Source organism: Scyliorhinus torazame, chromosome 5 (assembly GCF_047496885.1).
Source record: "Scyliorhinus torazame isolate Kashiwa2021f chromosome 5, sScyTor2.1, whole genome shotgun sequence".
NCBI lineage: Eukaryota > Metazoa > Chordata > Chondrichthyes > Carcharhiniformes > Scyliorhinidae > Scyliorhinus > Scyliorhinus torazame.
Genome location: NC_092711.1, coordinates 159530737 through 159553149, shown reverse-complemented (window position 1 = coordinate 159553149; position 22413 = coordinate 159530737). Strand labels below are relative to the sequence as shown.

Here is a 22413-nt window from a genome sequence, read left to right as displayed (position 1 = left end):
TCAGCTAAATTCAGCCCACAGCTCCATCTCCCGGCTGTCATTGATATGAGCAATAGAGACAGAAAGGTGCAGAGGAGCAAGTGGAAAGTCAAAACTTGTGGCTCGAAATCAATACTTCAACATTTGTCAGTGAAATATTTTTATACTGGAGTTTTTAATTATTAGACTTAGGCATCGGAGGCAAAGGGTGGAGGGTTTTAAAGTATAACTTTTCCTTTCTATCTAGTGTCCGCCATAGCTCAGTAGGCAGCTCTCTCACCTCTGAGTCAGAAAGTTAAGACCCAGTCGGACCTGTGGACAAAAACCAGTTCCAACATTCCTGGTCCGACCACGGAGTGAGTGCTGCACTGTCAGAACAGCCTTCTTTCAAATAAGATGTTAAACTGAGGCCCTGTCTGCCCCTCTCAGGTGGGTGTAAAAGTTCCCACAGCCACTATTTTGAAGAGCAGGGGAGTTATCCCCGGTGTCCTGGTCAATATTTATCCCTCAATCAACATCACCAAAAACAGATCATCTGCTCATCATCATATTGCTGTGTGTGGGATCTTGCTGTGTGTAAATTGGCTGCTGCGTTTCATACATTATAACAGTGACTGCACTTCAAAAGTACTTCATCGACTGTAAAGTATGTTGGGCCTGTTGCTCTTTTTAATAATGATGCTCTTTAAAGTCGCCAGATATCAAATGATACCACCACAAGGCTTTACCGGATATCGATCAAAGGACCACATAACCAGTTAGTCAGTTCAAGTTCAAAGATGGTTTATTTACGCACAAGGATTACTTCGACATGCAACACAAAACACGACAAGTTAAACTACACCTAACAACTACAATAACCTCTACTTAGCTTCAGGGCAACCGACTCTATGCAGATGGACAAGGCCTTTGTCTGGATCTTGTGTGGCTAGGTGGAAGAAGTGGCTCTTTCTGCTGGGCCCATCCATCTGGTAGCGATCGTTGGTCTTGAACTTGTCTGTCTGGTCGTTATACTGCATTTGGGTTGGCATAGGCCGGATCCAAGAGAGACCGAGCATGGCTGTGTCTCTTCTTATCCCTCTGGGATTTCGCGCTCTGGGGCGGTCCTTAACTTGGACCCAATAATGCGACAGGCTTCGATCACTGCCTTCGATTTTGGCCCATAAAGGGGCGCGTGCCTTGATGGCTGGGCGTGTCCTCAGCGGTCATTGACCTTGGCTGTTTGGGCTCCCTGACCAAAGGGAGTGGCGTTACTTAGTCTGTATCTGTATCGGTTACCTGAGTACAGTTCTTTTGTTCTGGGGAAATGGGCATTAGAATGCAAACGAGCGGGGGTTTTGATCGCGTCTAGCTATCTGGGTTGCAAATACACACACAAGCTCGGAGTCTGTCTGAGTCCTGGGTTGGCCATAATTCCCATGGTCCTTTGCACATGGCCATCTGAGCTGGCTACAGGACAACCTCAGGTGTGAAAGGCGCTATAGAAATGCAAGTTTTTAAATTGAAGATTTCTATTATCTGAACTTTTATCTGGAACTTAATTGATTTCAGACACCCACAAATTTCCATTTAATAAATTCACTTTGGTTCAGACAAACCAATTAAGGCAAGATCAGAATTCTCTGGATTTAAAAGTTTATTAAATGAAATGATTTACTGAACAACTTTCAGACATTGACTTTTACAACATCATGTGGGTGATCAATCTGTAGAAGCATAACCCTCTCTGGCTCCTTCTTTGACAGTAATTCTTGTGGAATTCAGCCTCGCGAGTCTGGCTCCTTTGACAGTAATTTCCTTGGAACTCGGTCTCGGGAATCTTCAGTACTTGGCCAACAAGGAAGACCTTCGGAACCTCTACCTTTATCCCCAAAGTGTCCATTAACTCATGTCAGAGTTGGGTCTGTTGTAACATGATAATTGTCAATTTGGTCACAAGATTAATTGAATTGGATCCCCAATTACTTATACTGCCTACTCTCATTATCTTAGACAGGAATACAATAGAACTGTTTCATACCCTTAGTGTTGGGTGGGGTTACTGGGTTATGGGGATAGGGTGGAGGTGTTAACCTTGGGTAGGGTGCTCTTTCCAAGAGCCGATCCAGACTTGATGGGCTGAATGGCCTCCTTCTGCACTGTAAATTCTATGATACTATCCCTTTATCTGATTCTGTACAATCCCTTATTCATACAGTTTCAAATGTTGAGGTTAATCAGAGTTTGAAGGTCTCTCTTGCCAGTACATTCTTAATTTATAAAACAATAATTTGGCCATTACAATATTATCTATTACATTGTTTTGCGAATTATAACTTAATCAGAGTTCATTGTTGCATAATCAACTGTTTTGTGACTGGCTTCTAACATGAAATCAATATGTGATTAACAAAGAAATGTTCCATAATCTGTGCTAGAAGCTAGATGTTACGAGTTTAAAATGACTTCCTTGACCTTGTTACTTATAGCCATGAATATGGAATTATAAAATTAAATGGATTTCCCAGTCCTACCTACAGTTTTGTACATTACAACAATGATTACACTTAGCACTACATTCATTAAGCTTCACCCGATGTCTGTGTATTTACATTGTGTATTTATTGCATGTCCTCTGTTTTCCATGTATGGAACGATCTGCTTGCACTTTACGCAGAACAATACTTTTTACTGTATCTCAGTACACGTAACAATATATTTAAATCTAAAATCTAAATCTTTTGGAGGTTCTATGATGTTATAGAAAAGGATTTTTTTTTTTTTTTAGATTTTCCTCAAACTTGGGATATATTACAGTTGGTCCCCTCATTAAAATGATTGATGAAGATTGAGGTTTAATTTTGAGTAATATTTTGATTCTCTCTGAAATTCTCAATGAAAATCTAAACATACTATATCCTGAATAATTTGTTTTTAAAATACAGGCAAGTTGTTGTGATCAGGAGTGCATTACCTGAAAAGGGTGCAAGAAACAGATTCAACTCTTTCTTCAAAAGGGAATTGGACAGATCCTTGAAACGAAAAGAACATTTCTGGACAATGGGATTAATTGGTTGGCTCTTTCACAGATCTGGCATTAGCACGATCGGCCGAATGGTCTCACTCTGTGTGACCTGAGCCTCGTATGCAGTTAACGTGAGTGGTAATGAGGGTAAAGAGACCTGGGTATAAATGGACCAGGGCATCCTGGTAATAAGTCACTGAAGGCTATCATGCAGGTGCAGGAAGTTATTAGGAAGGTTAATGGGATGTTGGCCTTTATCACAAGAGGATTTGAGTCCAGGAGTAGTGAAGACTTGCTTCAATAGTGTAGAACCTTGGTTAGACCGCACCTAGAGTACTGTGTGCAGTTTTGCTCCCCTTACCTTAGGAAAGATAGTATTGTCACAGAGGGAGGGTAATGAAGGTTCACCAGACTTGTTCCGGGGATGGCAGGACTGTCCTATGAAGAGAGAGTGGGGAAACTGGGTGTGCAGTCTCCAGAATCTTGAAGAATGAGAGGTGATCTTATTGAAACTTATAAAATACTTAAAGGAATTGACAGTCTGGAATCAAGGACCGGTCTCGGAGGAGACATTTCTTTACTCAAGAGGGCTATGGAAGCGCAGTCATTGAGTGTGTTTAAAGTAGAGACTGACAGCTTTCTAAATACCAATAACACAAAGGGATATGGAGATAGTGTGGAGAAAAAGGAATTGAAGTGGATGATGAGCCATGGATGTATTGAATGATAGAGCAGGCTTGATGGGCTGAATGGCCAACCCCTGCTATGTTCCAATGATACAAAGGTAAGCAGGAAAGTAAATTGTGAAGAGGACATAAGGTTAAAAAGGAAGATGTTAAATGAGTGGAATAACACCTGCCAAATGGAGAATAACGTGGGAAAATGTTTAATTGTCCATTTTGGCCAGAAGAATAAAAACTTATTATCTAAATGGTCAGAGATTGCAGAGCTCTGAGACTCAGAGGGATCTGGGTGTCCAAGAGCATGAATCACAAAAGGCGAGTATACAGGTACAGCAAGTAATTAGGAAAGCTAATAGAATTATTGTTTGTGAGGAGAATTGAATACAAAAGTAGGGAGGTTATGCTTCAGTTATACAGGTCATCGGTGAGACCACACCTGGAGCACTGTGTATAGTATCGCTCTCATTTAAGGAATGATGTAAATGTGTTGGAAGCAGTTCAGAGAAGGTTTACTGGACTCATACCTGGAATTGGAGGCTGGTCTTATGAGGAATGATTGGACAGGCTGGGCTTGTGTCCGATGGAGTTTAGGTGACTTGATTGAACCGTATAAGATCCTGAGGTGCCTCGACAGGGTGGATGTGGAAAGGATGTTCCCTCTTGTGGGAGGATCTAGAAATTGGAGTCACTTTAAAAGTAACAAGTTGCCCATTTGAGGCAGAGGCTTGGGAGTCTATGGAACTCTCTTCCTCAAAGGGCAGTGGAAACAAAATCTGAATATTTTGAAGGCACAGCTGGATAGATTCTTGATAAGCAAGGGGGTGAAAGGTTATCAGAGGGGTCGGCGGGAATGTGAAGCTGAGGTTACAATCAGATCACCTCTGAACTTATTCAATGGTGGAGCAGGCTCGAGGGGCCGAGTGGCCTACTCCTGTTCCTAATTCGTATGTTATCACATCCTTTATAATAGATTGTAGCATTTTCCATCCTGCTGATGTCAGGTTGTGGTTCTTCGTTTTCTCTCTCTCTCCTTAAATAGTGGGGTTACATTTACCACCTTCCAATCTGCAGGAACCATTCCAGAATCTATAGAATTTTGAAAGATGATCACCAATGTATCCACTATCTCTACAGCCACCTCTTTCAACACTCTGGGGTGTGGATCATCAGCTTTTGGGGGTTTATTAACTTTCAACCACTGGGTTACGGGGTTAGGGTGGAGGTGTGGGCTTATGTACGGTGCTCTTTCCAAGGGCCGGTGCAGACTCAATGGGCCGAATGGCCTCCTTCTGCACTATAAATTCTATGAGAATTTCTCCAGTGCTACTTTTTCAGTTCCTCGTGCTCACTAGTCCCTTGGTTCTCTGGTGTTTTGGGGACAATTTCAATATCTTGCTCTGTGAAGACAGACACACATTGTTTAGTTTCTCTGCCATTTCCTTATTCCCCATTATAAACTCTCCTGTCTCTGCCTGGAATGGACCCACATTGGTCTTTGCTAATCTTTTCCTTTTCACATTCCTAAAGTTGCTTTTCTAGTCGGTTTTCATGTTTCTCCCCAGTTTGCTCTCATATTCTATTTTCTCTTTATCAGTTTCTTGGTCCTCCTTTGCTGAATTCTAAAACAAGTTCCCAATCCTCAGGCCCGCTACTATTTTGTCCACTTTATGAGTCTCTTCCTTTGATCTAATGGAATCTTTAACTTTTCTTGTTAGTCAGGGTCGCATAACTGTTCCTTTTGGAATTTTTGTTCCTTAAAACAAGCTATATTTAATGTCAACAGGTAATAATTCCTTAAATGCTGGCAATTTCCTGTCCACCATCGTGCCTTTTATTGTAATTTTCCAGTTTCCCACAGACAACTTGCCCCTTAGCTTGGCAGTTTTCTTCTGTGAAAAACACCCGAATAAATTAAACAAAGGACCATGTAATCACCATTGTCCATCTCTATGGCAACGAGCATAATTTAGGGGGTTCCAAAATGAAATGTGAAGTAAATATATTCTTACTTTCAAACATCCTTTCACTCGGTGATACTTGTGAAATTTGAAAACAAGTATTCACAACAAGGCTCAAAGAGCATCAGCCCACTGACGGTCTGGAATGCACTGCCTTTTCCTTCGATCTAATGGAACCGTTAACTTTTCTTGTTAGCCATGGTTCCATCACTTCTGTTGGATTTTTGTTCCTTAAAGAAATCTATATTTATTGTATAGATGTGATATGAAAGTCTCCAAAATCCCAGAGGGCCATAGGTTGTTCTCCGCTTTGACAGAGAGAGCTGACTGGTGGTGATTTAACCTGAGGGTCAATGCACCTCAGGTGATGGGCAATGTTGAGAAGCTAGACCCTTCACGGATAACCTCAGCCGGCACTGGAGATGAAGTTGTGCTGTTGGCCCCTTCGCATCATGAACCAGCCATCCAGCCAACTGAGTTAACTGACCCACTGGTAGGTATATAATACTTCCATGAATATTAGCTGTTGCCTGTGTCCCATCATACCATTTAATGTGGTTTCCCAGTCCACCTCAAACAACATGTCCCGCATACCCTGATAGTTTTCTTCTGCGAGAAACACCCAGTTAAATTAAACAAAAGAACCATATACCACCATAGCCCATCTTCATGACAATGTGGCATGCTTTGGGAGGTTCCAAACAGAAATGCAAATTAAGTACCTTCTGACTTCCAAATATCCTTTCAATCTGTTCTTTGTGAAATTTAGCCAGGTATTCACAACAAGGCTCAAAGAGCATCAGCCCACTGGAAATAAAGTTATTAGTCCAGACAGTCAAGCAGAAAGAAACCCTCCAACCATCGCTATTGACAATATGGCAGAATTAACGAAATGCCATCCTTGATGCAATTGAGAGCAGGATTAACAACAGCAGAATACAATTCCTGTAATCACTTGTGGACTTGTTGGTGCCTCCGTAGGTGGGATGGATCACTGAATGCCTTGTCACAGTGAGAGCAGGTAAATGGCCTCTCCCCGGTGTGAACTCGTAGGTGTGTCTGCAGGGACGATGAATCACTGAATCCCTTCCCACACTGAGAGCAGATGAATGGCCTCTCCCCGGTGTGAACTCGCTGATGTGTCCGCAGGGTGGATGAATCAATGAACCCCTTCCCACACTGAGAGCAGGTAAATGGCCTCTCCCCGGTGTGAACTCGCTGGTGTACCCGCAGGTTGGATACATGAGTGAATCCTTTCCCACACTGAGGGCAGATGAATGGCTTTTCCCCTGTGTGAGCTCGATGATGTGTTCGCAGGGTGGATGAATCACTGAACCCCTTCCCACACTGGGAGCAGATGAAAGGCTTCTCCCCAGTGTGAATTCGTTGATGTACCCGTAAGTTGGATAAGTGAGAGAATGCCTTCGCACACTGAGAGCAGGTAAATGGCCTCTCCTGTGTGTGTACTCGCTGGTGTGACTGCAGGTGCGATAACTGAGTGAATCGCTTCCCACACTGAGAACAGGTGAACAGCCTCTGCCCAGTGTGAACTCGCTTATGTGTCTGCAGGTGGGAGAACTGAGTGAATCCCTTCCCACACTGAGAGCAGGTGAATGGCCTCTCCCCAGTGTGACTGCGTCGATGAGCTTCCAACTCCGATGGGGCTTTGTATCCCTTCCCACAGTCTCCACATTTCCATGGTTTCCCCATGGTTTGTGTCTCGTTCACACAGAGAAAAAGGGTAGGGTCTCTCCCCACTGTGAATGGTGTGATATTTATTCAGACTGTGTAACTGGCTAAAGCTCTTTCCACAGTCAGTGCTCTGGAACACTCTCACTCAGGTGTATGTGTCTCGGTGCTTTTCCAGTCACACTGATGTTTGAAATATTTTGAAGCCGACCGATCAGGCAAAGATTTCTCCTTCCACATTCAAAGGCTGATAATATTCAGGTCCCAAGGAATTGAGAGACTCTGTCAGATGTAGAGATTTGGTTTGAGATTTTTGTTTGTATTTCCTCCCCTTCCAATGTCCTGTAAAAACAAATTACAAAAGACATCTGTCAGTACAGGACAGAAACTCTGAACAGACAATTCTACTTTCACTGGAACATTCTTCCCTCATCTGTTCCCAAATACCATCTCCGTCCCACACACTCTCTCTCCATTCTCACTCTGCTGTATCTAATATTCACCCTCCCAATTCTCCTTAAGGTGCTGATTCACATATCCAGAGTTGCCACTTCCGCTCCAGGACACTGGGACCATAAAAAGTAGCAGCTGCAGCCAGCCATTTGGCCCATCAAGCTAGCTCAAACATTTATGAGATCATTGGCCTAACTACCTCAGCACCATCTTCCCCCACTATCCCCCATATTCCTTTATATATTCAACATCTAGAAGCCTATCAATTTCTTGAAAATAATTGACGACTGAGGATCAATAGCTCTCCAGAGAGAGAATTCCAAAGCTTCACCACATCCTCGAATGAGGAAATCCCTCCTCACTTCAGCACTCTCTCCATTTTCCTACCTGTTCCCCACAACTTTTGACTCCCTCGTCAATCAGAAATCTGTCAAACAAATCATTGAAAATATTCAATGACCCCCAGACTCCAGTGGTCCCTTTGGAAGAGAAATCCAGAGACTATCAACCCTCTGAGGGAAGAGATGACTGGAATATATAATGTAGCTACAGCACAACATAGCAAGACCAGAAATAATAATAAACATACTTTATTACAGAACCATAAATAAGATACCTAATCTGTACCATGAAACAACACGAGACATATCTCTGTCCGATATTAATTTACTGTCCCTTAAATGTCAGCCATCTCCTGGGGAAACCAGCCCTTTAATTGTGATCATTAAGGAAGAGACCATCCTTTTAACCAGACAAATAAATGTGTCAAGCTGAGGGAGCAAAGGATGTCAATGTGTTTAAGAGAGAGAGAGACCTGGGCCAAGCTTTCCAGAGTCTGCATCCTCCCTGATTCACTTCCTTTCCCTTCAGTTGCTGCAAGTGACGCATTGAAGGTGAGAATGAGAAAATAAATGGAAAGGGGTAGAAAAGAAAGTGTTTTACTCACAGATGTTAGAGACAGGAGGCGGTTTCACTCTGTGTGAAGCTCAATGGACATTCCCACAAAGCCCGCGCAGGAAGGTCAGTGAGCGGCCTCTACCCCGCACATGCGCAGCTTCCCCTCACACTTGAACATGCGCAGTCCCGGGGAGAAAGGGAGGGCACGGGGGATGCTCGCCCTGGCCGGAGCAGCCGGTTGCCTGGAAACCATTTCGTGGAGTTGCAGGGGGAGGGGGAAGAATGGGTGGGGGCGGGGCTCCCGTATCCGCGCGCCGGGCCTGCGCACTGGAACCCCGGGACGTCACTGCGGAGCAGAGTGATTCCTATTGGCTCGTTCAGGCAGGGTTCCATTTTAACGTTACGTCACAACACAGAAGTTGGAGGAAAGCTTCCCCCTCTGGGCAACATCTGGGAGGAAATCCATACAAAGAACAAAGAAATGTACAGCACAGGAACAGGCCCTTCGGCCCTCCAAGCCCGTGCCGACCATACTGCCCGACTAAACTACAATCTTCTACACTTCCTGGGTCCGTATCCTTCTATTCCCATCCTATTCATATATTTGTCAAGATGCCCCTTAAATGTCCCTATCGTCCCTGCTTCCACTACCTCCTCCGGTAGCGAGTTCCAGGTACCCACTACCCTCTGTGTAAAAAACTTGCCTCGTACATCTACTCTAAACCTTGCCCCTCTCACCTTAAACCTATGCCCCCTAGTAATTGACCCCTCTACCCTGGGGAAAAGCCTCTGACTATCCACTCTGTCTATGCCCCTCATAATTTTGTATACCTCTATCAGGTCGCCCCTCAACCTCCTTCGTTCCAGTGAGAACAAACCGAGTTTATTCAATCGCTCCTCGTAGCTTATGCCCTCCATACCAGGCAACATTCTGGTAAATCTCTTCTGCACCCTCTCTAAAGCCTCCACATCCTTCTGGTAGTGTGGCAACCAGAATTGAACACTATACTCCAAGTGTGGCCTAACTAAGGTTCTATACAGCTGCAACATGACTTGCCAATTCAATTCATATTTCCCCCTTTCCATTTATTTTCTCATTCTGGGGGAACATTGGTGACTTACAACAACTGAAGAAAAGGAAGTAAATCTAGTCTATATGTTACACACATTTTCAGTCCAGTTATGTAGGCATATATCTGTCTGGCAAGCCAACATGAAGATTTTCAGATCTCTGTGTCCAAGACAGGGAGCAGTGAGCATGGATCTGTCAATCAGCCTGAATCAGCACCTTCAGGAGAATTGGGAGGGTGAATATTAGATACAGCAGAGTGAGAATGGCGGGAGAGTGCGTGAGATGAAGACTTACAGCATTTGGAAAATGAGAGAGGAAAGAATGTCCCATAGAAATTAGAATTGTCCGTTCTGAATTTCTACCCGGTACCGATATTGATAACTTTTTAAAACTCAGTTCCATTGTATTTAAAGGTACAGGTTTCTCTTTGGCTCTGAGTGACCGATATAACAATTGGTTGGGGCCCATTTCCCTGTCAGTCCTCCAGCTCCTTCCTGTCTCTCTATTAAGTACGAAGTCTTACAACACCAGGTTAAAGTCCAACAGGTTTGTTTCGATGTCACTAGCTTTCGGAGCGCTGCTCCTTCACCTGAGGAAGGAGCAGCGCTCCGAAAGCTAGTGACATCGAAACAAACCTGTTGGACATTAACCTGGTGTTGTAAGACTTCGTACTGTGCTCACCCCAGTCCAACGCCGGCATCTCCACATCATGGCTCTCTCTATTAATGCAAAGCAGTGTCCCAACTGGGGTGCAGGCCCCGTTATTCTCAGCTAAATTCAACCCTCAACTCCGTCGCCTGGTTGTCATTGACACGAGCAATAGAGAGACAGAAATGTGCCCGAGAGGCGGCATGGTGGCGCAGTGGTTAACACTGCTGCCTCATGGCACCAAGGCCCCAGGTTCAATACTGCCCCAAGTCGCTGCTCGTGTGGAGTTTGCACATTCTCCCCGTATCTGCGTCGGTCTCACCCCCACAACTCAAAGATGTGCCGGCTACGTGGATTGGACATGCTAAATTGACCCTTAATTGAAAAAACAATTGTGTATTCTAAATTTATTTAAAGGAAAGAAAGGTTCCCAAGGCTCACATGGGAAGTCAAAACTTGTGGCTCCAAACCGACACTTCTACATTTGTCAGTCAAATCCATGTTCATAGATTATCCTAGAATTTACAGTGCAGAAGGAGGCCATTCGGCCCATTGAGTCTGCACCAGCTCTTGGAAAGCGCACCCTATCCAAGGTCAACACCTCCACCCTATCCCCATAACCCAGTAACTCCATCCAACACTAAGGGCAATTTTGGACACTGAGGGCAATTTATCATGGCCAATCCACCTAACCTGCACATCTTTGGACTGGGAGGAAACCCACGCACACACGGGGAGGATGTGCAGACTCCGCACAGACAGGTTATTTATACCTGGGGTTTATTACTAGATTTAAGCACTGGAGGCAAAGGGTAGGGGATTTAAAGGGTAACTTTCACTTTCTAACTTTGTATTGTCTATAGTGTCAGTCGTGGCTCAATGGGCAGCTCTCTCACCTCGGAGTCAGAAGGTTGTGGGTTCAAATCTCAGTGTAGAGGCCTGAGAGCAATATTCATCCCAGCAATGAGGGAGTGCTGCACTGTCAGAACATCCTTCTTTCAAATAAGATGTTAAACTGAGGCCCTGTCTGCCCCTCTCAGGTGAATGTAGAAGTTCCCACAGTCACTATTTTGAAGAAGAGCAGGGGAGTTATCCCCAGTCTCCTGGTCAATATTTATCCCTCAATCAACATCCCAAGAAACAAATCATCTGCTCATTATCACATCGCTGTGTGTGGGATCTTGCTGTGTGTAAATTAGCTGCTGCATTTCCTACATTACAACAGTGACTACACTTCATTGGGTGCACAGCACTTTGGGACATCCTGTGGTTGTGAAAGGTGCTATAGAAATGAACGTTTTTAAATTGAAGATTTGTGTTATCTGGAATTTAATTGATTTCAGCCACCCCCAACTTACCATTTAATAAATTCACTTTGGTTCTGGTTATCATCAACTGCTAGGGGGGAGGAGGGGGTAGGGAGGGGAGGGAGTGAGGTGGGGAGGGGAGGGAGTGAGGTTGGGAGGTTGGTTCGGGTGTTGGGGGTGGGGTGGGTCTGGGGGTTTTGTGTTGGTTTTATTTTGTAATGTTCTGTGCTGTAATCGTTAAAATGCTAAAATCTGAATAAAAATACTTTTTTAAAAAATCTATCCACTACTCCAATAATGGCCAGGACTGAAACACTGGAGGTCGACACAAACAGCAGCCCGTCATCTGCACGCAGAGTGATCTTGTGCTGCCTCACCCCACCCTCCAGTCCTGATATCAGAGACTCCGATGAAATATCCTCCGGCAAGGGCTCAGTGGACAACGCAAACAACAAGGAGACAGAGGGCAGCCCTGTCTAGTCCCTCTCTGAAGCTCAAAATTCAACGACTGTAAACCATTGGTGAGCACCAAATGTTCAATGAAAGGTTTCCACCTCCGGGTGAGCCCCTCTACTGACCCCCACAAAGTGAACGTGACCTTCTCCAGCCGCAGGCATTCTGCCAGGTCGCTCACCCACATTCCCGCTTCCGGCCGCTCCGAGTCCCGCCAGCACAACAAAATCCGTCTCCGGGCTATCAAGGAGGCAGAGGCCAAAACATCGGTCTCTCTCCCGACCTGGAGTCCCGCATCCTCCGACACACCGAATATCACCACCTCCGGACCCAGGGCCACCCCCACACCCATAACATCCGAGAACCCCTGCCAGAACCCCTCAATCTCAGACACGCCCAGAACATGTGGCCGTGATTCACGGGCCCTCCGCACACGGCCACACCACCTTCCACCCCTGCGAAGAACCGGCTCATCCTCACCACCATCATGTGGGCCCTATGCACTACCTTAAACTGGATGAGGCTCAACCTCGCACACGGCGAGGACGCATTCACCCTCCGCACGGCCTCGGCCCATGTCCCGGCTGCACCTCCCCTCCCAATCCCTCCTCCCATTTGCTCTTAATCTCCTCCCCAGGGGCACCCACCCTCTCCATCAATTCCCTGTAGATATCCAACACCGTCCCCTCCCCTATATCATCCTCTGAACTTGTCCTGCAACACCGGAGGCGGCAGCCCCGGGAAGAACGGCACCTCTCTCCTCAAGAAATCTCTCACCTGCAGGAACCTAAAGCCGTTCCCTTTTGGCAACTCTCACAATTCCTCCAACTCCTCCAGTCTCGCAAATTTCCCTCCTGTGAACAAGTCTCTAAAGTTCTCTCTCCGACCTGCCGCCACCCTCGGAACCTCGTATCCAGCCCCGCCGGCACAAAGCTGTGGTTGTCAGGTATCGGTGCCCACACCGACATGTCCTCCAGCCCGAAATGCTGCCAGCACTGACCCCACACCCAAAATGCTGAAACCACCACCGGGCTCACGGAGTTCCTGACCGGGGAGAACAGAAAAGGTGCCAACAACAGTGCCCTCAAACCCGTGCCCCTACACAACGCTGCCTCCACCCGCCCACCCACCGATCTCTCTTCCATCACCCATTTCCTCACCATCGCAATGTTCGCCACCCAATAATAATTTGTCAAATTCAGCAACACCCCGCCCCCTCCCATCCCATCTCCAGGAACACCTGCTTCACCCACGGGGCCCATACACATACTCACAGACCTCCTTCAGCCCCAAACCCTCACCCCCTCCACCTTGGGGAACTCCAATCCATCCAGGAACCGTCTCGACCTCTCCTTCCTGGTTGGGGCTTAATCACATACAGCCTCCTATAGAAGGCCTCAAATGCCCCATTCACCCCCTCCAGATGCCCCTCTCGTTCCTCACCATACCAATCTCCCTCGCCGCTGCCTGCTTCTTCAGCTGATGGCCCAGCATCCTGCTCGCCTTTTCCCCACTCATACATTGCCCCTCTGGCCCTCCGCAACTGCCCCGTGGACACCAACCAAAACTCCATCTGGAGCCTCTGTCTCTCCTTTAACAACCTCTCCTCCGGTGCCACCGAGTCCCTCTGATCCACCCTCAGAATATCCCCTACCAGCCTCGCCCTCTCCTCACGCTCCACCCTCTCTCTATGCACATCGATTGAAATAAATTCCCCCCTAATTACTGCCTTAAGTGCCTCCCACAGCGTGGTGGCTGTGACCTCCCCGTGTCGTTGAACTCCACATAGCCCCGTGTGGAAGCCGTCACTCGCTCACACACTCCCTCATTCGCCAACAGCCCCACATCTAACCTCTACTGCGGCCATTGGGCCTCCCGCTTCACCACCCACAAATCCACCCAGTGCGGCGCGTGGCCGGAAACCACAATCACCGAGTAGTCCGAGTCGGCCACCCCGGCCCACAGCACCTTGTCCATAACAAAACTGTCGATCCGGGAATACACCCGGTGCATACGGGAGAAATACGAAAACTCCTTCTCCCTCGGCCTCCCAAACCTCTGTGGGTCCGCCCCCTGAGGTGCTTCATGACCCTCCTCCCCCCTCCGACTTAAAACTCGACCGATCCAAACTCGGATCCAGGATCGTATCAACATTACCCTCCATAATCATCCGGTGCATTGTCCAGGTCTGGGATCTTCCCTAACACCCGACTCATAAAGTCGACCTCGTCCCAATTCTGGACATTAATCAGGAATACCGGCAACCCCCCCAACTTCCCACTAACGGTCACACACCTACCCCTCGAATCGGCCAAGATGCTCCCCACCTCAAAAGCCACTGTCATATTAACCAACACCACCACCGCCTCGTCTTCATGTCGAACCCCGAGTGGAACCCCTGCCCCACCCACCCCTTCCTCAGCCTCGTCTGATCCGCTCGTCTGAGCGGGGGGGCTCCCTTGCTGATCAGCCAGATCCCATTTTAAGCCAGCCCCCAACCCGGGTCACCAGGCCTGCCTTCTGAAATCTGCCACCATCTCTCCCTTCCCAACTGCGCCTCACCAACCGCCGTCAATTCAGAAACACTCTTGCCCCCCACCCCCATCACCCAAACAAAAAAACAACCCAATCACCCCCCCCCCAGAGAATTCTCTACCCCAGAGGACCGTGGAGCCTCAGTCATCAAGTATTTTCAAGACAGACACTGATAGGTTTCTCGATATTGAAGAGACCGAGGGAACTGGGGAATAGTTTGGGAAAATGGTGCTGAGGTAGATCGGCCAATGATCTCAGTGAATGGTTGAGCAGGCTCGATGGGCCGAATGGCCAACTGCAGCTCCTATTTCTTATGATCTCTGTGTCCAGGACAGGAAGCAGTGAGCATGGATTTGTCAATCAGCCTGAATCAGCATCTTCAGCAGAATTGGGAGGGTGAATATTAGATACAGCAGAGTGAGAATGGCGGGAGAGTGCGTGAGATGAAGACTTACAGCATTTGGAAAATGAGAGAGGAAAGAATGTCCCATAGAAATTAGAATTGTCCGTTCTGAATTTCTACCCGGTACCGATATTGATAACTTTTTAAAACTCAGTTCCATTGTATTTAAAGGTACAGGTTTCTCTTTGGCTCTGAGTGACCGATATAACAATTGGTTGGGGCCCATTTCCCTGTCAGTCCTCCAGCTCCTTCCTGTCTCTCTATTAAGTACGAAGTCTTACAACACCAGGTTAAAGTCCAACAGGTTTGTTTCGATGTCACTAGCTTTCGGAGCGCTGCTCCTTCACCTGAGGAAGGAGCAGCGCTCCGAAAGCTAGTGACATCGAAACAAACCTGTTGGACATTAACCTGGTGTTGTAAGACTTCGTACTGTGCTCACCCCAGTCCAACGCCGGCATCTCCACATCATGGCTCTCTCTATTAATGCAAAGCAGTGTCCCAACTGGGGTGCAGGCCCCGTTATTCTCAGCTAAATTCAACCCTCAACTCCGTCGCCTGGTTGTCATTGACACGAGCAATAGAGAGACAGAAATGTGCCCGAGAGGCGGCATGGTGGCGCAGTGGTTAACACTGCTGCCTCATGGCACCAAGGCCCCAGGTTCAATACTGCCCCAAGTCGCTGCTCGTGTGGAGTTTGCACATTCTCCCCGTATCTGCGTCGGTCTCACCCCTACAACTCAAAGATTGGGAAAATGGTGCTGAGGTAGATCGGCCAATGATCTCAGTGAATGGTTGAGCAGGCTCGATGGGCCGAATGGCCAACTGCAGCTCCTATTTCTTATGATCTCTGTGTCCAGGACAGGAAGCAGTGAGCATGGATTTGTCAATCAGCCTGAATCAGCATCTTCAGCAGAATTGGGAGGGTGAATATTAGATACAGCAGAGTGAGAATGGAGGGAGAGTGTGTGGGATGGAGATTTACAGCTTTTGGGGAACGAGAGAGGAAAGAATGTTCCAAAGAAATTAAAATAATCTGTTCTGAATTTCTATCCTGTACTGACAATGATGTCTTTTGTAAACTCCTTTTACAGGATGTTAAAAGGATAGGATTTACAGACAGAAATCTCAAACATCACGTCTAGATCTGACAGTCACTCGGTTCATCAACCATTAAATCTGGAAGGAGAAATGTTTGCCCGACCTGTTGACTTCAAAAGATTTTAAACATCAGTGCGACTGGAAAAACACCGAGACACACACACCCGAGTGAGAGTGTTCCAGAGCACTGACTGTGGAAAGAGCTTTAACCAGTTACACAGCCTGAAAACACATCACACCATTTACAGCGGGGAGAGACCGTACACGTGTTGTGTGTGTGGACGAGGTTTCAACTGACTGTTGGACCTGGAGAGACACGAGGAGACCCAAAACATGGACAAACCGTGGAAATGTGGGGATTGTGGGAAGGGATACAGTTTCCCATCAGAGCTGGAATCTCATCGACGCAGTCACACTGGGGAGAGGCCGTTCACCTGCTCTCAGTGTGAGAAGGGATTCACTCAGTTTTCCCACCTACAGACACACCTGCGAGTTCATACTGGGGAGAAGCCGTTCATCTGCTCTCCATGTGGGAGGGGATTCCCTCAGTTATCCCACCTACAGACACACCAGCGGGTTCACACTGGGGAGAAGCCATTCACCTGCCTTCAGTGTGGGAACAAATTCGGACATTCATCCACCCTGTGGAAACATCAGCGAGTTCACACTGGGGAGAAGCTATTCATTTGCTCTCAGTGTGGGATGGGATTTATTCAGTTATCCACACTGCGGATACACCAGCGAATTCACACTGGAGAGAAGCCATTCACCTGCTCTCAGTGTGGGAAAGGATTCAGACATTCATCCAGCCTGCGGAGTCACCAACAAATTCAAAGTGGGGAGAGGCCATTCATCTGCCCTCAGTGTGGGAAGGGATTCAGACATTCATCCAGCCTGCAGAAACATCAGCGAGTTCACACTGGGGAGAGGCCGTTCACCTGTACCGTGTGTGGGAAGGGATTCACTCAGTCAACACACCTGCGGAGACACCAGCGAGTTCACAAGTGATGACGGGTTGGATTCTGCTGTTATTGCTGCTGTTAATCACATCCAGGACTGAACCATGTTCATTCTGACAGTGGGTAAGTTTGTGAATAGGAGCTTAAATGTAATTTTAGTGGAGTCTTGTTATTCCCAAATTGATGTTTTATTGTTGCTAAGTCCCTCCTCCCTTCAGTGGCGGCAGCCGAATATTCGGCAATTGTCATCTCTGACCACGCCCCTCATTTTGTTGATTTTGGCCCTTCCCAACGCCCACCTTGGAGACTCGACACCACGCTGAGGTCTGATGACAAATGTTGTGAGTGGTTGTCTGCGGCCAAAGCTCAACAAATCAGAGTCAATATCTCCTTCCACACTCTGGGAGGCCCTAAAGATGTAATCATGGGGGAAATGATCTGACATAAAGCTCACACCATGAAAACAGAGATTGGAGCGACAAAGACTGGTGGACTCCATTTTGGAAGTTGACCACCAATATTCACTTGTCCCAACACCGGAGCGACTGACGTACAGGAAGAAATTACAGCTCCAATTTGAACTGATATCTATGGATAAGGCTGTGGGTCAGTTACGCTGTTCCAGGGACACCTTGCACAACCATGGGGAGAAGGCTGATCACCTTCGGAATAAGGAAGGTAACCTGGATCAGCTCCTCTCCAAGTTAATGCAGCTTTCGGTTCATACCACCGTGAGGTGTATGTGTCGGAGCCTCCAAACACATCAGGTATGATGTTTTTTTTGGATGGTTTACATTTCTCGACTGGAGAGGGAGGCAGGAGATGGGAATTGGATTCCCCCCACTGTGCCGGGCAGGAATATTGATGTGTATTGGGCAGCTGCAATCTGGCAAAGCCCCAGGTCCGGACAGCTTCCCAGCTGAATTTTAGAAATGTTCTCGGAGCAGCTCATACCTTTGTTAATGGACATGTTTAACCACTCGCTGTGCAGGGGGTCACTACCCTTGACCCTCACTCGAGCCTCAATTTCTTTGCTCCTCAAGGGGGACAAGGACCCAGTAGAAGGTGGGTCGTACCGACCCATTTCACTTCTGAACACCGATGTTAAGCTGTTGGCTGAGGGCGTCGTTCCAGCTGGAGCCGTGTCTCCCAGTTATAGTGCCTGAAGATTGGACAGGCTTTGTGAAGGGATGGCCGTTGTCGGCCAATGCTCAACGCCTCTTAAACATTGTCCTCTCCCCCTCCACTGCTCTGGAGCCTGAGGTCATTGTGTCTTTGGATGCTGAAAAACATTTGATAGGCTGGAATGGAACTATTTGAGATTTGGGGGAGATTTGCAATCGGTCCTACATTTGCCTCCTGGATTTGTCTGCTGTATAATGCCCCCGAGGCCAATATTCATACAGATTTTGAAAATAAATAAATTCAGAGTACACAATTTTTTTTTTCAGTGAAGGGGCAATTTAGCATCGCTAACCCACTTACACTGCACAACTTTGGCTTGTGGGGGTGAGACCCACGCAGACACGGGGAGAATGTGCAATTTCCACACAGACAGCGACCCAGGGCCGGGATCGAACCTGGGTCCTCGTCGACTGGTGTGTAAGGGAACCCTTGGGTGGAACTGAATGTAGAATGGGATTAGAACTTAAATAATTACCAATCATAGTGTTAGGTTAGTAGCATGAACTTTATTCATTTTGTTTAATTTCCATTAAAGTTTGTTTTGCTAAGAGGAATGTAGTCCTGTGGTTCGGTTCTTTTAGTTAATTACTGAGTGTTTGGATTTCTCTTTAAATATTAACAGTCCCGACCAGGATTGTAACAGCCCGGGAGAGCATATTTCCACTGAGATTACCCTAAAAAGCTGATGAAGGACATTTATTTTACCCTGGATAGTAAATAGTGGTTTCCCCCCACTACAGTTGGATCTAAAATAAATACATTTGCCTCTGTTACATTGAGTCTACAGCACAGGGTCAGGCCAGTCATCTTGATTGGTCTCTGTCAATATTAATGCTCCACATGAGCCTCCACCCAGCCATCTTCATCTCCCCCATCAGCATCTCCTTCTATTCCTTTCTCCCGCATGTATGTATCTAGCTTCCCCTTCAATGTATTCACGTTGTTTACCTCAACCACTCGCTGTGGTAGTGAGTTCCACATTCTCACCACTCGCTGGGTAAAGATGTTTCTCGTGAAATCCCTCAGTTACCTGTGATCCAGTTAAGGAACAAATTGATGGAAGAAACTATATCGATGGAACAATTCTAGTAACGGACACTAAAGAGGCGGCGGAAGGTTTTTCAGAATTTCCAAATCAAACACCGGCACAGAAAGGACTGAAAGCTGATCCGAAACGCCGTGGAAGTGGGAGAGTGTTCCAACTAGGGGCTGGTTTAGCACACTGGGCTAAATCACTGGCTTTTAAAGCAGACCAAGCAGGCCAGCAGCAAGGTTCAATTCCAGTACCAGCCTCCCCGAACAAGTGGCGGCTAGGGGATTTTCACAGTAACTTCATTGAAGCCTCCTTGTGACAATAAGCGATTTTCATTTCATTTTCATTTCACCTGAAACACTGGTTTGTGTGGTGGCTTGTCTTTTTGGATACTAGTGAGAAAGGTCTGTGGAAACAGTGAGAACTCAACCCTCTTTCATTAAACAACAATAAAAGTCTTCAGTAAAGTAGATGAAAGATAATGAAACATTACAAAGAACAATCTTATACTTCGGCACATTAACAGTAAGCACTTAGTCTCTCAAAGACGGGGAACACAAAGGCATCTATTTCCCACATAATCCTCAACTCTACCGAGACCCCTCCTTTTACCAAACAACAACCATAAATCCATTGGTCAAATCTAGCCAGTAACTACCACACGGTACAGCCTAAGTGACCAGGACTTGGGAATGGTCTTCGGTTTAGCAAAGAAAATGATCTTTTGCACAAACTGGCCTTTTGTCTTCAGCACTTCATCTGTAGCTGAGCTGTTTCCCTGGGGACGGCTTCCTCTCACTCTCTCTCTTACTTGTTTCTTCAACACCTCATCTGTGACCAGCCTGCTTCCTGGCTCACAGCGCTCTGCAATTGAGACATTTAATAGTCAAAGAACAGCCTGTTCCCTAATCTTTCCTGTTCCTTCTGCTCTCTTAGTTGCTGCCCAGACATGGTTTACAAAGTACTTGGCTGTTTGATTTTACTTGTGCAAAAAAACAAGACATTCATTTTAATAGCATCCTACCATCCAGATCTCAGAATGAGCAGAAAGGGTTAGTGACCATTAACACTGAACTAAATGGTCCTGTTAGTGAGATACAGGATACAGCTGAAAAAAATCCAATCCACTGGACTGAGATCAAAAGACCAGTCACAACCTCAGAACGATTGGTGTAAACTGATTGGTGAAATGTGTGGAAGATTCAAAGTATCAGAAAGAAAATGCAAGATCCAAAACGAAGAGGCTGTTGATGTTACTCAGAAATAATTCAATGGAATCCAATCTAAATGGGATCAGGAGAAACTGACAGATTGAGAATTGTTTAAAGCTCAGACCAAACGAGAATATCAAACCTTTCTGCTTGAGCAGAAACAGCATCTGGATGATGTTCTTAAAGTGGCCCAAGGAAGATCTTGGCCAAATAAAGAACCAGTTCTTGGTTCAAAACGAAGCCATTTTGAACTTATCTCAAAAAGAGAATTTAAGGGCGGCATGTGGCTAAGTGGTTAGCACTGGGACTGTGGCGCCGAGGTCCCAGGTTCGATCCCAGCTCTGGGTCACTGTCCATGTGGAGTTTGCACATTCTCCCCATGTCTGTGTGGGTTTTAATCCCACAACCCAAAGATGTGCAGGTTAGGTGGATTGGCCACGCTAAATTGCCCCTTAATTGGAAAAAATGAATTGGGTACTCTAAATTTTTTTTTAAAAAGCCAATTTTAAATGTTTAAGGCTGGAAAATGAACTTTAATCTGAGACTATGAATTAGGAACAGCAGCCGGCCATTCGGCCCCTCAAGCCTGCTCCGCCATTTGATAAAATTATGACTGATCCGATTGTACTTCAAGCTCCACATTTCCCCTGTAACATTTGATTCTCTTACCTAACAAGAATCTATCTACCTCTTGTTAAAAATATTCAGTGACCCGTCTTCAGCGGCAGAGCGTTCCAAAGTCACACATCCCTCTGAGGGACAAAAATTCTTGGCCAAGTCCTAAAAGGGTGACCCCCTAATTTTAAAACAATGCCCCCTATTTCAGGACAGACACACGAGGAAACATCCTTTCCACGTCCACTTTGTCAATACCGTTCAGGATCTTATTTACTTCAATCAGATCAACCCCTCACTCTCCTAAACTCCAGCAGAAACAATCCCAGTCTGTCTATATGACTGTACGACAACAGGTAACGAAGAGAGGGAGAGACAAGTTAACTATGGAATTAACGAAGATGTTTTTTGTCGAGTTGAAAGATGAGGACGTGTCAGATAGGAGCAGAAATAGGCCATTCAGCCCCTCGAGCCTGTTCCACTTTTCATTGAGATCATGGCTGACCTGGTACTACCCAATGACCTTTGATTCTCATGCCTAATAAATATCTAGCTACCTCCTAAAAAATATTTAATGAACCTGCCTCTACCTTCTGAGGCAGAGAGGACCAAAGTTGAACAACCTTCTGAGAGAAAAGGGACAATAAAGTTCAAATCTGAAATCAGCAGAGTCTGTTTTGAAGACTGAGATTCACCTGTGCAGAACAACGAGGAATGTTCAGTTGCACTCGGACCTTTGACTGGATTGACTGGAAGTAGCAAACTCTCAGAAACCAGGTGTAAAGTGACATTTTTCATCTTAAACTGGACGTGGAACTCAGCAGAGAGCTGGAAGATGAGTGAATTTAATTGGACAATGGAGGAATGACCAATGTGTATTTGATGCTGTTTCTCTCTGATTCGTATCACCCGATGCCATTAATCCTTCTCAAACACTCTGATTAGAAACATCAGGTATTGTTCAGGGGATACAATAATGTCCTGATTGAGTGAACTACACATCCACTGAATTGTAAACCAATTGCTTTGTTTTGCTCCCTATCCAGTTGTATTTGTGCATTTTTTTGGAAGGTTTACCCCACATAAAGGATATCTCACCAGAGACTACAGTCCCGATAAAGTGACTGACTCCAGCTATGCTGCATGGAACCCCCACTCTTTTTAATGACTTCAATGTGTTGATATCACAAAACTGAAACAAGAAGAATTTTATACTCCTGAACCTTGTGTC

At 46.2% G+C, this 22413-nt stretch overlaps 1 protein-coding gene and 1 long non-coding RNA gene across 2 annotated transcripts in view; one reads left to right on the top strand and one right to left on the bottom strand.

Moving 5' to 3' along the window:
• LOC140422230 (uncharacterized) overlaps nt 1-18877 on the top strand; it is a 28773-nt gene extending 9896 nt beyond the window's left edge. The window contains exon 2 of the long non-coding RNA XR_011947330.1: nt 16173-18877. This is a non-coding gene — a long non-coding RNA (uncharacterized lncRNA). The remainder of the gene's footprint in view (nt 1-16172) is intronic.
• Nucleotides 746-8827, bottom strand: LOC140422195 (uncharacterized). The gene is made up of 2 exons (XM_072507222.1): nt 8713-8827; nt 746-7655 (listed from the first exon to the last, which is right to left on the bottom strand). Exon 2 carries the CDS (start codon nt 7332-7334, stop codon nt 6576-6578), a length of 759 nt encoding a protein of 252 aa, XP_072363323.1. The 5' UTR covers nt 7335-7655; nt 8713-8827; the 3' UTR covers nt 746-6575.
• Nucleotides 18878-22413: the final 3536 nt, after the last annotated feature.